Source organism: Scyliorhinus torazame, chromosome 10 (assembly GCF_047496885.1).
Source record: "Scyliorhinus torazame isolate Kashiwa2021f chromosome 10, sScyTor2.1, whole genome shotgun sequence".
Taxonomy (NCBI): Eukaryota; Metazoa; Chordata; class Chondrichthyes; order Carcharhiniformes; family Scyliorhinidae; genus Scyliorhinus; species Scyliorhinus torazame.
This window is the reverse complement of record NC_092716.1, coordinates 46,388,778-46,405,496: the sequence shown is the minus strand read 5'-3', so window position 1 is coordinate 46,405,496 and position 16,719 is coordinate 46,388,778. Positions and strand designations below refer to the sequence as shown.

The 16,719-nt window shown below is 43.9% G+C and overlaps 1 protein-coding gene across 6 annotated transcripts in view; it reads left to right on the top strand.

Moving 5' to 3' along the window:
- zfpm1 (zinc finger protein, FOG family member 1) overlaps window positions 1-16,719 on the top strand; it is a 292,105-nt gene that overhangs the window by 257,391 nt on the left and 17,995 nt on the right. For 5 of the 6 annotated variants that reach the window (XM_072518070.1, XM_072518072.1, XM_072518067.1 and 2 more), the window contains 3 exons: window positions 5,020-5,256; window positions 6,546-6,770; window positions 14,474-14,569. In XM_072518070.1, the coding sequence (XP_072374171.1) occupies window positions 5,020-5,256; window positions 6,546-6,770; window positions 14,474-14,569 (558 nt within the window). The remainder of the gene's footprint in view (window positions 1-5,019; window positions 5,257-6,545; window positions 6,771-14,473; window positions 14,570-16,719) is intronic. The other variant, XM_072518071.1, reaches the window with a different exon arrangement.

Here is a 16,719-nt window from a genome sequence, read left to right as displayed (position 1 = left end):
CAAACCCTGGGTGATTATTCTTTTCCCGCCTCTCTGACTTAGATACACTGAAGCCAGTTCTAGCACCTCAACAAGGTTGTAACTTTTAAGATTGTCATAGCAAACGTCCGGTGCTTGGCACGCTGAAGAAGAGGTTCCTAACCTGATGCGGTCAACTCCTCAAGAATGATCCTGAGTGTGATCGATGGATCTTGGAATTATTAGTGGAGCTAAATTAGCTGTTTAATATAAACATTCAATAAAATACAACAAGACAATGATGCACATATCCAATATTAAAATACAAGTATGAAGAATGCCTTATAGACACCTACTTATTTTATATTACAAAATATCCATTTTAAGTAAAGAAATAACAAAACTAAGGAAATTCAAATTAGAGTGGTAAGCTGTGAATAAGAAATAGGCTTCTAAAGGTCATTAACAGTAAATGCCTTAAAAAAAAGATAGATGAGGAACCAAAGGACTGGCAACCCGGGGGGTGGGGGGGGGTGCGGAAGGAAAATGAGGAAACCACAATAAAAGAAGAAGGGTGCTGAAGCCCATGGGGGGGGGGGGGGGGGGGGGATCATAGACCGATCCAGAGGGCAAGGAAATGTACATAGAGTTAGTTAAATGAAGGGCAAAGTAAACCTCTCTGTAAAATAAAGTAAATTAGCGCGGGCAAGAAAAATGTAATGTCTCTACACAACTGTTTATAAATATGAGAAAAGCCAATAAAACGATTTTCAAAAAAAAAAAACAATAAATGCTTTAAAGACAGAATAAAACTCTGGTGGCACGGTGGTGCAATTGTTAGCACCGCTGCCTCACTGCAGAGGACCCGGGTTCCATCCCGGTCCCGGGTTACTGCCTGTGTGGAGTTTGCACTTTCTCCTTGTGTCTGCATGGGTCTCACCCCACAACCCAAAGATGTGCAGGGTAGATGGATTGGCCAGACTAAATTGCCTCTTAATTGGAAAACAAAAAGACAGAATTAAACTCAGTGAAACAATCTAGCTTAAAGGAAAGTAAACTTTGTTTAAATTCAGTTGCCTGAGTCACAGATATTTCATCTCTAAAATTGATGAAGACAATGGTTATTAGTTTCTTCATTGCTAAGATTTCTGCTCAGCCCCGGAGAGGATATTCACATTTTGAAAGGAGCAACCACTAAACCAGAGTAGTGGTAGCAATGGGGTGTCTCATAGATAGGTGTGATAATGACTTATCGGAGAGAAAAAAACCTTTGTGGTTAGTAACAGATGTGGTTATGTAGCTATGTGGTCATGGTTCACTCTGAAGTAAACATGTTTCTTTGTTTATACATGGTGAAAATTATAAAACATTACCCCCCTAAGACTTTATTTCCAATCATGATGCCCAAGTTAGCCACGTGTACTTTCAGGCCAAAATGGCAAAAAAAAACCTTCTTGTAAATAATCTTTATTCTCTGCTGTACCTATTAGTGATATTCAAAAAATATTCTGCACTAGTCAGCAGGATAGATAGTATGCTATGATTAATTCTTTATTTATCAGTTCACATAAACTTGGAAGCCATCCTTGTTGTCAGGTCAGTCAGGGACACTGCTAATGAACAAACATGAGGCCAGAGGAATCCAACTTTAAGGCTGCTGTAGAGCTGCCTGCCCTCACTAATGAATGAGAAATCCATACTTTGAGCTTGCGTGTGGCTCACTGACGCCTTTGAAGTTGCACCACTGTCCCACTTCCACTCAGAGTTATCCCAGGATGCTATTGCAAATAGGAACTACTGCTCCATCCCAATCATCTTGCCTCCAAAGATTCTATTTCCCTTTAAAACAGATGTTCCCCTGTTTTGTTTAACCACTGTTACCATAATTTATGTAAGCACTTGTTTGCTGATATATATTTCCAAGAAAAGCAATGTGCTGCAGAAAGTGTTTGCACATTTATTGAACATGTGGTGGACTTTTATCCTTAATTAAAAATCTTGTTTGTAATGTGGATCTGACTGTAATGTTGTGCAGTTGCAGTATTTTAGTTAATCCTTAATGTTGATGAATTCTCCATCTGACACAACGTGTTATTTTTGATTCCCTGGTTAATCCTTAACCATGGGTGCTTTAGCTAGCATTTTAACCCCACCAGACCCCTCCCTGGCCACGTTCCCCAATTGAACTCCATTTCGTCCCCCCAACTGACTTTAGCTAACTGTGTTTCTATACCCTTCTTCCCACATCAACATGTCCCGTATGCTACTTTAGCCCCCCAGTATTATAGCCACCAACCTCCATGCTGGAGACTTCTGGCCCTCAACACTGCAGCCCACTTACCTCTGACGAAATAAACCTCTTTCATGCCTCTCTGGGTGATATCATGCCTAACCTCAGCTACATTCTGATCCACTTTTCAATCATTGGTTGTCTAGATCTGGTCACCAGCCATCTTGCATACAAACAGAAATACCTGCCCGGTTCGAGCAGGTAACCAACAATCCGCTAGCGAGTGCGCCAGCAGCCCATAATTCACCCCATACCCACCATCACAGCTTCCGAAGTCAGAATGGCCTTCCTGAAAGTGAACCCTCGGAAGGCGATGGGCCCAGACGGGATCCCTGGTCATGCACTCAGAGCCTGCACGGACCAGCTGGCAGAGGTATTCACGGACATCTTTAACCTGTCCCTACTCCACTCCAAGTTCCCCACCTGCTTCAAGAAGACCACCATCATACCGGTATTAAAGAAGAACCAGGCAACGTGCCTCAATTACTACCGACCAGTGGCCCTGACTTCAGTCGTAATGAAGTGCTTCGAGAGGTTGATCATGAAGCGCATCACCTCCATACTCCCAGAACGCCTTGATCCACTGCAATTTGCATACCGCTGCAACCGGTCCACACCAGACACCATTTCCCTGGACCTACACTCATCCCTAGAGCATCTCGAAAACAAGGACTCCTACATTAGACTCCTATTTATTGACTACAGCTCCGCCTTCAACACCATAATCCCAGCCAAGCTCATATCAAAGTTCCAAAACCTAGGACTTGGCTCCCCACTCTGCAACTGGATCCTCGATTTTCTGACCAACAGACCACAATCAGTAAGAATGAACAACAACACCTCCTCCACAATAGTCCTCAACACCGGCGCCCCGCAAGGCTGCGTACTTAGCCCCCTACTCTACTCCCTGTACACACACGACTGCATGGCAAAACTTGGTTCCAACTCCATTTACAAGTTTGCTGACGATACGACCATAGTGGGCCGGATCTCGAATAACGATGAGTCCGAATACAGGAGGGAGATAGAGAACCTAGTGGAGTGGTGTAGCGACAACAATCTCTCTCTCAATGCCAGCAAAACTAAAGAGCTGGTAATTGACTTCAGGAAGCAAAGTACTGTACACACCCCTGTCAGCATCAATGGGGCCGAGGTGGAGATGGTTAGCAGTTTCAGATTCCTAGGGGTGCACATCTCAAAATCTGTCCTGGTCCACCCACGTCGACGCTACCACCAAGAAAGCACAACAGCGCCTATACTTCCTCAGGAAACCAACTTTTACAGATGCACCACAGAAAGCATCCTATCGGGCTGCATCACAGCCTGGTATGGCAACTGCTCGGCCCAGGACCGCAATAAACTTCAGAGAGTCGTGAACAGCGCCCAGTCCATCACACAAACCTGCCTCCCATCCATTGACTCCATCTACACCTCCCGCTGCCTGGGGAAAGCGGGCAGTATAATCAAAGATCCCTCCCACCCGGCTTACTTACTCTTCCAACTTCTTCCATCGGGCAGGAGATACAGAAGTCTGAAAACACGCACGAACAGACTCCAAAACAGCTTCTTCCCCACTGTCACCAGACTCCTAAATGACCTCTTATGGACTGACTTCATTAACACTACACCCTGTATGCTTCATCCGATGCCAGTGCTTATGTAGTTACATTGTATATGTTGTGTTGCCCTATTATGTATTTTCTTTTATTCCCTTTTCTTCTCATGTACTTAATGATCTGTTGAGCTGCTCGCAGAAAAATACTTTTCACTGTACCTCGGTACAGGTGACAATAAACCAGTCCAATCCAATCCAAATATAAAGGTGGAGAATCCAGTTAAGAAGGCCGTGCAATGTTGGTCCGAGGCAACAAAAGAACTCCTGGGTGGCACAATGGTTAGCACTGTTGCCTCACAGCGCCAGGGACCCGGATTCAAATACTGCCTTGCATGACTGTCTGTGTGGAGTTTACACTTTCCGCCATGTTTACCTGGGTTCCCTCTGGATGCTCTGGTTTCCTCCCACAGTCCAAAGATGTGCCGGTTAAGTTGATTGAGCCTGCTAAATTGTCACTTAGCGTGCAAAGGTTAGGTTGGACTTTGGGATAGCAAGGAGGTGGGCCTGAGTCGAGTGCTCTTTCAGAGGATCGGTGCAGACCCGATGGGCCAAATGGAGTCCTTCTGTGCTATTGGAATTCTATGATTCTATGATCACAGTACAGCCACTTTAACCTTTTGGGCCTGCATTGCCTCAGCTAACGGCCATGTTTGTACAAGTAGGTTAAGGAAGATGAATGTCGGCAGAAATATTCTCATGTTTCTTCACCTTTATGAGGATCCCTGGTAGCCATTGTTCTCATTGTCCACAGTGGTCCACCCCTGTTGATATGTGTTCCAGTTAACTAACTGTGAATCGCTAGGGTGGATAAGGTAGGATCCCCAACCTGCCCTTTGAGCAAAAACAAACCAATGGGAGACTTCTGATAAGGAAGATGACCGATCCCTTCGATTGAGACCAAACTTGCAGATCGGGAAAGGAAGCAGATCGGGAAAGGAAGGGAAGCAAAGTTCAGAACAAATTTATCCCTCTACTCTAGGGGGAACAAAGTCAGGAAATGGGAGGGAGGAGTAACAAGAAATATGCTCAGTATCTACTTCTTGCGAGGGAACTATCTGCCGCAGATCTAAAGAATCTCTAGTGCGTATTTCCAACCTCTGGCACTGTTAGAACACTTCGGAATTGTTTCTCAAAACTGTTCTGTTTTCCTCTGCAGGTAATCTGATCTGGTGCAAAACCACAAAGCCCATCACAGAAGGAGAATGTTTAACAACCATTTTTGGTCAGAGTAACAGTGACCCTGTGTTAAATCTCAGTGTTAAGATGGAGCCAGTGGAGCCAGCAGAATGCTCTGAGCAACCAACCACGTATCCTGCTTCGTTACATTCTGACATCCAGCTTCTTCCTCAGCAAGCAGGCATGGCTGCAATATTAGCCACTGCAGTTGTCAACAGTAAGTTCCAGTGAAACAGAAAGCAAAAAAAGTAATCGTTACAGTAACAAATTCTTCTGGCATTTCATTTACTTACTGGAGAAGATTAAGCTAAGTGAATGACTTTTGAAATTCGTCATTTGTTAATTAAGCAAATGCAGCGGGGTCTTCGTTTTAAGGCCTCGTACAATGCAGCACTCCATCAGTACTCAAATAGTGAAGCAGTTGAATATTAAGAGCTGGAACTGAAACATTTTCAACAGAGGTTAATTGGAAAACTAATTAAAGGATGATGGGCACAGATACTGAGTTTGGGGTTTTGTTTTGAAGAGAAAAACGGGTCAGCATTCTATATAAAATACTTTAACATGAAATCTGATCCTTTTCCTTCCTTCCCCTTTTATATAAAGCAGTATGTATTATAAAATGAATTTGTTTCATTTAGTAGATCATTATTTTGGAGTACCAATATATTGGTATATGTTCGGCATATATTTTGGAGTACCAATAAAATCAATACTTAGGAAATGCTTATTGATAAAATTATCTCCTTACGCGGTATTTAAAATGTACACAGCCTTTCCAACGAGCTTCATCATTGAGGGGTACATTAAATCCATGTCGGACGATGATCCATGATTGTATTGAAGCAGGGTATTGATTTGCAGTGATAATTAACCCCACCGCTGTTGAGTTGACTGCCACAGCCATGTCACTGTGATATAGGTGCTACACATTAGAATCATAGAATTTACAGTGCAGAAGGAGGCCATTCACCCCATCGGGTCTGCACCAGCCCTTGGAAAGAGCACCCCACTTAAGCCCACACCTCCACCCCATCCCCATAACCCAGTAACCCCATCCAACTCTTTTGGACACTCAGGGCAATTTAACATGGCCAATCCACCTAACCTGCACATCTTTGGACTGTGGGAGGAAACCGGAGCACCCGAAGGAAACCCACGCAGACACGTGGAGAACGAACAGACTCCACACAGACCCAAACCAGGAATCGAACCTGGGACCCTGGAGCAGTGAAGTGACAGTGCTAACCACTATGCTACCATGCCGCTCACTTGGGGAAGAAATAATCCGGAGGACAGCCTTTTCTTGACAGCTTAACATATTGTTCATTGGTGTGTACATAGGATCAGGCTATATGCATCCCCTTTTTCATGGTCCAGAGAGAAAAACAATAGGGAAATTGCTCATCATTAAGGAAAAAAATCAAAAGCAGATTTTTGATTACTTATCAAAATTGTGGTGTTCATAGCTCCTCAGAATATTAATTGTAAACTTGTTTGTTACAGAGGATATCTTTCCATGTAAATCTTGTGGGATTTGGTATCGGAGTGAAAGAAACCTACAAGCTCACCTAATGTATTATTGTGCCAGCCGGCAGAAATCTGCGTCCACTCCGACAGAGGAGAAGCTCAAGGATCCTTCACCACATGAGCGTGTCTGTCCCTTCCCACAGTGCAACAAAAGCTGTCCCAGTGCCAGTTCACTGGAGATTCACGTTCGTAGCCACAGTGGTAAGTAAATTTGCATCCATGATTAAATTATTTTAATACGACAGGCCTCAGTTTGAAATATTCTGCGAGTAGAACGGGGTAATTAGGCTGTTGGATTGCAATTTAATTTGAGTACGAAGTAAATAACTTGGAAACGTCACATAGGTGCGACAGAAGTGAATGTTAATTAATTGCATGAGTAAATTTACTTTTAAGGAGCAGCGCGCTTTAATTTGGTGTTGTTAATTTGAAGCCAAGTGGAGAGGCATGGTGGCAGAGTGGTTAGTATTGCTGCCTCACAGCTCCAGTGACCCGGGTTCAATTCCAGCCTTTGCTGATTGCCTGTGTGAAGATGTACAGGTTAGGTGGATTGGCCATGCTAAATTGTCGCTTCGTATCTAAAAGGTTAGGTGGGGTTTCATGGATGGGGTGGGGGCATGGGCCAAGATAGGGTGCTCTTTTGGAGAGTCGGTGCAGATGCGATGGGCCGAATGGCCTCCTCCTCCACTGTTGAGATTGTATGAACGTTTGTTGCACCAGGGTATGGTATCTGCCAATTGCTTCTTTAGTGCACAGCTAGAAAAAGTGTTTATGCAGCTAGCCTTGAATGGTCCCCCCAAAAAAAAGCTAACAGAGTAACAATTCAAAATTCCAATTAAAAGTTTGTTGCACTTAACTATAGCATATTCAAAGCCTGGAAGTAATGGCCTGTGTACCAGAACACAATAGTTGTGGCTCTGGCTCTGTTGACCCATTAGTGGTATTATGGCCACGGGAAATACAATTGAGTTCCATGACATACCAAAAGCGATTAAAATGCGTACCATAATTTGGTGGACATACTGAATGTCCAATTTGTAATTCTGGCAAAATAGCAATCCAGGCTTTTGATAATGATTTCCTGAAAAGTCTGAATTGATTCAGAGTCATTGTCGGAAATTGGGATTGCAACTGGTATTGATTATTAAAACAAATTTTTATTTTCCTTTTTAACTTAATTTCTACTTCTTTGATATTGACCAACTATCTGTTGTTGGCTTAACATCTGTAGGAAAATGTGCTTTCCTGCATTAAATGCAATGTTTTTATTTGCTATGTGAGATTACAAAATGTGGAATTTGTGAATGGATAGTTACGTTTGCAATGTCTGAAACAATAGGTGCAAGATTGTCATCATCTAATGAAATAATTTCTGAATCCAAGTATCATAAAATTAAAAACTGTAGGAATTCCAAAACTGATGCAACTTGGACTTCTCTGTCCATCAGTTGGGGGAGGTACGGTCAGGGGTGATACTGCTCCCCCTCGGCCTAAAAGATCCCAACCTCAAGCATATTTTCTCATTCCGGTGTCAGGTCTTTGTTTGCCTGGCCCGGGAGGAGGTCCTGGAAGGGACTTTTGAGATCCCTTTTGGGGACAAAACCTACCGCATCTTCTGGTCCGCGGGTGGCATGCGGCGCCACGCCTGCAAGAAGGTGGGACATATTAGAAAAAATTGCCCCACCTCTAACACTGCCGCTGATGGTGCTGCCGCCCCCTCTACTTCCACTGGTGTGGAGGTGAGGGGACAGCCGCGTGGCCGGAAGGCTGAGAGGAAGACCAACAGGGCGATGCGCCAGTGGTCAGGTTTGGGTCCTTCTGTCCCTGACTGACCCAGTGCTCCTGTCTATTGACCCGGGTGCAGCCGTTACGCCTCACCCCACCATCACCCACCAACACCCTCAGCCTGGTGACATTTTGCCATCGGATGCCGGGCCCAGCGACACTTCTGCGCGGGCCCCTCTGGGAGGCGTAGTGAGGTGCTCGACCTCGAACAAGAGGGTGCTCTGTCCAAGCCACAAATTCTGGAGAGAAGCATTGAGGGCCAAGGAGTCAGCCTGGAGGGGCCTCCAGAGATAGAGGTCTCCCCGGCGTGTGACCCTCTTCCCCGCAAACGGCGTCAATCCAGGTTCTTTTCCATCGATGTCACACCCAGTCCCCAAAAGAAAAGAGGCGGGGGGATAGTGAGGAAATCCCAGCAGCTGCCGTTGCCCCCCGACAGGGTGCTTCGGGGTCGGACGGGACCCGAGAGGGCCCTTTCCACCCAGTACAATTTAGCACCCCGGACTTGTTCAATTTCTCGGGGGAGGGGGTCAGCGATAATCCCCTGCTTCTTAGGTTCTTAGCGGGTTATGGTTTGGAAGACCCTCTGTCCCAACCGCTGTCTTTGGGCACCTCTGCCACCATCCTGGACCTGTTTGCGGAGTTATTTTCGGGGCCTTCCAGTGACCAGGCGGCGGGGGTGGAGCAGGCATCTGAACCACCGCCGCCCGCTGGTCCGGGAGCCCGGGGGAGATCTCGCCTGTCGATGATCCCGGTGGCGGGATCAAGGCAGCCCCCGAGTTGGTTGGTGGGCCCGTGTCACCCGCCACAATCAGTGTGGTGGAGAATTCGGGCCCGGAGGGCGACTGTCCGAAGGCTGTCAGCCACCCAGTGTCTGGAACGCAGGGTGCACGAGACACTCTGTAGCGGGATGCGGGTCTCACTCGTGCCTGACACTATGTCGCCCCTCACCCCCCCTCTGGGGAACTCCCAGAATCTGGCACATCATAATTGAAGGTTCTTTTGTTTTTCTGCCTCTGTAGATAGTTCAGGCAGTGTCCTATTGAGCCCCCCTCTTCACCAACACTCCGACTCCCTCCCTCCCCACCACCCTCGTTTCCCCTCTCTCCCCACCCTTCCTTTCCCTTCGGTTGGACAGAGGCGAGGGTATCTGGTCGCTCCAGCGCAAAGTTTAGTGCTTGTACCATTTGATTTTTGTAGAAACGTGTTGTGAACTGTTTTAATAATCTGAGTATCCAGCCCCCCGCCCCGTACGTTGGTACTGAGGGGAGGGTACCCTGTTTCTCCAACACAAAATGAGTGTTTGTACCGTTTGGCCTTGTATATATTTTTTACTGTTTAAATAAAAAGATATGGACTTCCCTGATATGACATAACTCCCCTAATAAATGCCTAATGTTTTGTACCTGTCAGCTTATATATATATATATATATATATTCCTAGGTAAAGCTTGTAACCCCACAACTTGAACCTTGAATAGCAGCCTTTTAGTTGGCGTCAGCCTTTGTTCAGTCATAACACTCTCACCTCTGAGCCCAATTTGAGCAAATAATCTAAATTGACAGTTGAATGGAATGCTGAAGGAGTTGAATGTTTGAAGATACCGCCTTTTGAATGAGATGGTAAATCGTCGAGCTGTCCGCCTCCTCGGGTGAACATAACAAAATGCTCAAAGTGGAGCAGATGTGTTCTCCCTCAATTAACATCACCGAAACAGATTTTCTGGCCATTTGTCTTGAAATTTCTGGGGCCTTGCTTTGTGCAAATTGGTTGTCAATGCTCCCTGCATTGCAGGTATCAATACACTTAAGTGACTAATTAGCTGTGCATAACTTTGGAACATCCTGTGGTTGTGAAAGATGCTACGTAAATGAAAGTTCATTATTTTTTCATATAGATATTTTTCAAAGGCTTTTTTGAACTGCACCACATCTAGGGGCTCCCATCATCCAGTTCGTTTCAGCATCTCAAAGAGGTCTAGGAGATTGCTGCAGTCTTTCTTTGTGAATCTGTGTTCACTGTTTTTTGCCACTTTACTATCACATCGCATTTATTCCTGATAATAGAATACATTATTTTACATATTTATACAGAAGTAAAGGCTGAAAATTTTCAGTGGTGAAGTGGATTACTCTAGCATAGTTGTAGGAATGTTTCATGATTTAATTTCTGAATTGTGATGTGAGGGTGGCACAGTGGTTAGCACAGTGCCAGGGACCCAGGTTCAATTCCGGCCTTGGGTGACTGTAAAGTTTATACTTTCTCCTCGTGTCTGCATGGGTTTTCGCCGGGTGCCCCGGTTTCTTCCCACAGTCCGAAGATGTGCACGTTATGTTGGGTTACTGGAATAGGGTGCCGGGGGGGGGGGGGGGGGGGGGGGGGGGGGAGTGGCCTAGGTGGGGTGCTCTTTCAGAGGGGTTAGTGCAGACTCGATGGACCGAATGGCCGCCTCCTGTATGTAGGAGTTCTATGATTTATGATTTGAAAACCTCACAATGGATTAATATTGTTCATCCAATGAATGACGGGGCACTTTTGATTTAACGGAAGAAAAGGCCTTCAAAATTAAAAGACACATTGCTCACTACTCATTATGAACTGTTTTGGAAAACTCATGTTCAGTTAAACACCTGCAATGGAAATGTTTGTCAGCAGCATATCAATGGAAAAAAATGCAGTCTAGTGTTCTTGACAATGAATGAGTCCCCAATTCACCTCATTACCTCATTTGCAATAACATAGAATTTCATTGAACAAAATATAAAAACAGGCCATTCAGTCCAGTCAATCAGTGTTTGTTCTCTACTAGAACCTCCTCTCACCTTATTCATTTAACTTGATCAGTATAATCCTCTTAAATATTTCTCCCCTTTAAATACATTTATGATCCTCGCCTCAACTCATTCCCATAATAGCGAGTTTCACATCCTCACCACTTTACGGGTGAAGGCATTTTTTCTGAATTCCATATTCCATTTCTTGGTGATTACTTATATGAGGAGCCCCTGGTTTTGCTCATCTTCTATAATGCATCAAAAGCTTGCATAATTTTGAGGATTTCTATTTAATCACCCCTCAATCTTTAAAAAAAAAAAGATTCTTGCAGATCTAGGCCGCAGTTTTCCACCGCATCCTGCCCGTTATGAGAACACCTTTCCGATCACATATCGAATGAAACCTGCTCTGAAGCAGCTTTTCAAAGCTATTATGAGATGAGTGTTTACTTTTTAAATATGTGCTCGTTCATGGGATGTGGACACTGCTGGTAGGACAGTATTTATTACCCATTTCTAATTGTGCTTGAGAAGACCACCACGTTGAACTGCTGCACTACATGTGGTGTAGGTATATCCACAGTGGTGTCAAGGAGGAAATTCCAGAATTTTGATCCAATGACAGTGAAAGAACAGTGATATGGTTCCAAATCAGAATGGTGTGTGGCTTGAAGGGAAACTCGCAGGTGGCCCTTGTCCTTCTAGGTGATAAGAGCTTATTGGTTTGGTAGCTGCTGTCGAAGGAGCCTTGTCGAGTTGCTGCAGTTCATCTTGTTAATCAGGGTTTTTCAAAGCGCGGGTCGTGACCCTGTGGGTGTCAGAAGGGTCATGGTGTTAAGGGTCGTGGTCTGCACTTTTGTTGACGCGGGAAGTATGAGGGATTCAGATTCATGGAGACTATCCTATCCCTCGAACAATCCAATGAGAGCACTGTGACAGAAGAGGTGGGGAAAATATCAAATCAAAGGATAGTAAATGAGCTCACTTACTTAACCGTGTGCAATTAATGCCTAGTACTGGCTGTGCGCCGCTTCGCCTGCTGCCCTTAGCCCCACTCCTAACTTGTTGCAACTGCTCAGTGTCGGAACTCGGTTGCTGTCTCCAGAAACCATTCACCTGGTGGTTTATTTTGACCCACATTAAAGTACTGGCTCCTCAGCACTTTGAACAATACCAGAAGTTGAGCCTAGAAATATTCCTTTGTGACATAGCATCCCAAATCTGAGACCTCCGTCTCGCAGAGTGATAATGGCAGCATGTGCATGGAAACTTGAAGGTTGTCCTGCAAATCTCACATTAATACCTAACTCTATTTTTGGAATGGTGGCAGGAAGAATAATGTTTTGAGCACTGAAATAGGAAGGTAAGAGATTCTGCGTTTTTAAAGATATTAATTTGTAAATATTTCATAACCTTTTAATGAGTTATCTGAGAATGCAGTCTTTCACCATGCACAAAATACATGCTCCTTTGGCTACTTACAATTGCTAGGGATGTGGAAATACACTGATCTCCTCGGGTTTTGCTTGATTACCGTTGGAAGTCATGGGGAAATTTTGCAGAACATTCCCAACTGAGATTAACTTTTAAGTAGAGTCCATCATAGAGTAATGTTTTTGGATCTTCCTTCATAGCAGTTTTTGTACTAATAATAACATAAAACTAATAGACCTGGAGCTACTCGATAGTGATTATGAACAGGAAAACTAGATTAATTTGTTTCTGTCCCTTGCCTAGGGCAAGAAAGCTTTAGTGTCCCAAACACTGCCTTGCCTCAGGATAGATTGAGTAAGGGAATGTGGCATGGGTCCCGAAGGTCGACCAGTTGGCAAAATTGAGTCTCCGGAAGCGGGGGGTGGGGGGGATTTGTAGATGGTGTACAGTGCTGCCACTGTGTGTCAGTGGTGGAGGGAGTGAATGTTGAAGTTGGTGGTAGGGGTGCCAATAAAGCTGGCTGCGTTGTCCTGGATGACGTTGAGTTTATTCAGTGTTGTTGGAGCTGCATTCATTCATGCAAGTGGAGAGTATTCCATCGCACTTCCATCTGTGCCTTGTTGACGATCAATCAACAAGTTACGGGGAGTCAGGAGATGAATTACTCACCACAGAATACTGAGCCTCTGGCCTGTTCTCAAACCCACAGTATTTATTTGGCTAGTCCAGTTAATTTTCTGCCCAACGGTAATCCCAAGGTGTTGATAGTGGGGTGTTCAACAATGGTAATGAATGGAATTCATTAGAAGGATTTACACTGGCTATTTCATTTTGGGCAACCTTTCCAGAATAAATGGCTTAAGAAAGCCAAGCTGAGAATAAATTTTGCCTTAAAATGTTTTGCATATATTTCTGAACACAGTGACTTAAACAATTTTCAGCACTACCCACTTCACTGCTGTGTGAATGTTTTATGCTTAACTCAAACTTGTAGCTTATACGTGGTAGTAATGAAGCATTGTTTTCTGGGGAGGGAAATGCGAGTCAAGAGATGGAGCTCCACTTCTTAAACAAGCTATGTGTTCAGTCTCTGATCGGAAATCTTTATTTTGGGTTGGAGAAGCGAATCCTTGGATGGAACAAAGAAAGCTAGCAAAAACATTTTGATAGAGCCACATGAAGTATTCTTTTTTCCAATCCTGTGTTCTTCTATGCATTCACTTCTACAAAGCTCTGTCCCTGCATGCAATAACCTTTTGGTATCTTGTAAAATCTTGATGAAGAACTTTCCCTAATGTCAAAAACATGCCTTGCTACACATGGATGGTGAAGTCCACCTGTGGTTTCGTTTTTGCTTGCATCTTTGTTCATGGAATTTAAATATTTTTCTTAACATCTGAGAAACAAATTAAAAGAGTTTAAGATAAAACGGGGACAAGTACGCGTAGCTACACCAAACCTGAAAGAACAAATGGCAACAGTAGAGGATTCTGTAGCAAGGACTAATTAAAAGAGAACAAGAGGAAAGAAACCAGAAGCAGCAAGTACAAATTGTTGCCATTGTGAAATTGGATTGAGGAGCAGGAGTGGGCGGGTGCAATATATTAATGAAAGTAATAGAATTAACCTCTTATCATGGGACAAGAAAATAGATTTTAGAAGAAAGCAATTTAAGTCAGCGTGTAATTAATTTGCAATCTCTACTTTAAGCTGCATCCATTCAGCTTGAACTGAATTAAATATCCGAGTAGTGGCTGATCTAAATACCTTGCAGTAGTTTTTTTTTAAGAATAAACAAAAACTCAAAGAAGGGTACTGAGTTATTGCACATTCACTTGTCTTTAAAATTATACCTTTCAGTGTTGTCATTGTTTTTGGTTTTCAGACCTGTTGTTTGTTCTCTTATTGATCAGGTGAAAGGCCATTTGTGTGTCTAATCTGTCTGTCAGCATTTACAACAAAAGCAAACTGTGAGCGACACCTGAAAGTACACATGGACAGCCTGAATGGTAATTTACTCTTCAACCCAGAAATTCCATCTGCAAGGGATGTTTAGTTTGTTGATTCCGTGCATAATGTATTACTTTCTCATATGCTATTGTGTGTAGAGAAGAAGCATATTCAAGATACAATATAAATCTTCTCCAAAGTCTTGTGCATTGTTCGATTCACTCAACTGATCTGGTCAGCAGTCATATCAAATAAATGATTCAAATGCTTAGTTAAAACTTCAGCACTTCTCCCACCTCTCTCAAACTGCTGACCACCACGTATCCCAAGAAGGGAGGGTGACTGGTACCCTGGGTTGCACATTCCAGACTATGGGAGAGATTCTCTGGCCTCCCCGCATGTTTGTCGGTGGTGGCAGGCGGCCCACCAATGGCTGACAGCGGGATCCCTGGTCCCGCCGCTGTCAAAGGGATTTCCCCTCCCGGGGGTGGGTGGTTGCCATCAGCGGGACCAGAAGGTCCCGGCGTTGTGAACAGCTGGAAGATCTCACCCAGATCATAACTTACCATCGACCCAAGATGGAAATCGTAACTCAGTGTGATGTTTCAACTGGTAGCTTGTGCTCTGCTGGCTGAGACTTCCAACTTTAAGCATTAGACAGCAGTCAGATTAAAACCCAGATGCTCTAATTCAGAGGCAAACAATTTATTTATTGCTTGTTCTTCCAGAGAGGCCAAAGGCATACCTCTAAACTCAGCTAAACTGGCAAAGTTATAATCTTATTTACACTTTGGGCTCTTGTCCAGTTTTCTTGAAAGCTTTCATTATTCCATGTATTTTTATATAGTTTGGGATATCTCTATCTGGAACATTTCTGTTTAGAAAAAACATAGTTCTATTTTTGGAAAAGAAATGAAATCTCCAGCTAAAACCAATTTTTCTTTTTGTATTTTCCTTCCACACTAATTTTTGCATTTGTTTGATTAAAAAAGACATGAATCAGTGGGAAAATAATGAGGTCCATTTAATGCATTTTCTCAGACAATGTATTGCTTGAGAAGCACAGGGGTGTGGAGATGTAAATCAGTAACTCTAATGGTATAATGTGAACTTCTTTGGTCACCAGACTACCCAAGCAAAAGGCCGTTTTCAGCTATCTTGATTACTGTCACATTCCTAGCTCTGGTTCAGACCAGCCCAAAGTAAATATAGAATTTAAATTGAGCTTTTATGCAAGAATTCAATGCAATCTATTTCTTATGTCTTACTTCAGATGATGCCTACGTTAGTCCATCGTGCGTTCTTTTGGTCAATTGTAGAAATGTATAACAAAACAATTATTGAGGTTTTAAGTCCGCTAAATCTAAAGTTGCACTTTACTCCCACTTTGAGTCGCTTGCTAAATAACCAAGTGCCAGTATAGTTCCTTCAAGAAATTCATTCTTCCCTTGCAATCTCTGTTAATTTCTACAAGTGTCAAACTTTTGTAATTTTGGGTGGGGGGGAACCGTTGCGAATCCTGCCAGCTGTTCCGGCACGATTCCTATTGCAATCCACCCACACGTATTCATTTTTTGGGGAGCTTGGGTAGATTCTCACTGAATTTTCCCACCCGTAGAAATTTGTGCATCTGCCTGTGTTTCCTCCGGGCGCTCCGGTTTCCTCCCACAAGTCCTGAAAGACATGCTGTTAGGTTAATTGGACATTCTGAATTCTCCCTCTGTGTACCCGAATAGGCGTAGGAATGTGGCGACTAGAGGCTTTTCACAGTAACTTCATTGCAGTGTTAATGTAAGCCTACTTGCAATAATAATAAAGATTATAAATGACACTTAGTGATTTTCTGGGTGAATGTTGCCCAACATTGTTCTGGTTTTCCTCCCTGTGACACCTTGCCACTCCCTTGCATTCACCCCTACACATCTCCTTGCGCCCCCCCAGAAGGAAAACATAGTTCAAACCAGTATTCTTATTTCTCTGCTTTACTGTTTTTTCTTTCTGGAAGCTCTCACTTTCCCCTTCAGCCCTCGCTTCTTCCTTCATCGCTATCTCACTTCTCCCTGCTCCTTCCCATTTTCCTCACGCCCAGTTCGCCGCTTCTCCCCCCTGCTCACTAGCGTGGCAGTTTGTCACGTCCTTCGCCACTGGCTTACTTCTGAAAGGGATGGTAGGGAGTGCATGGGATAAGCAAAGGGAATGGCAAAGGGTG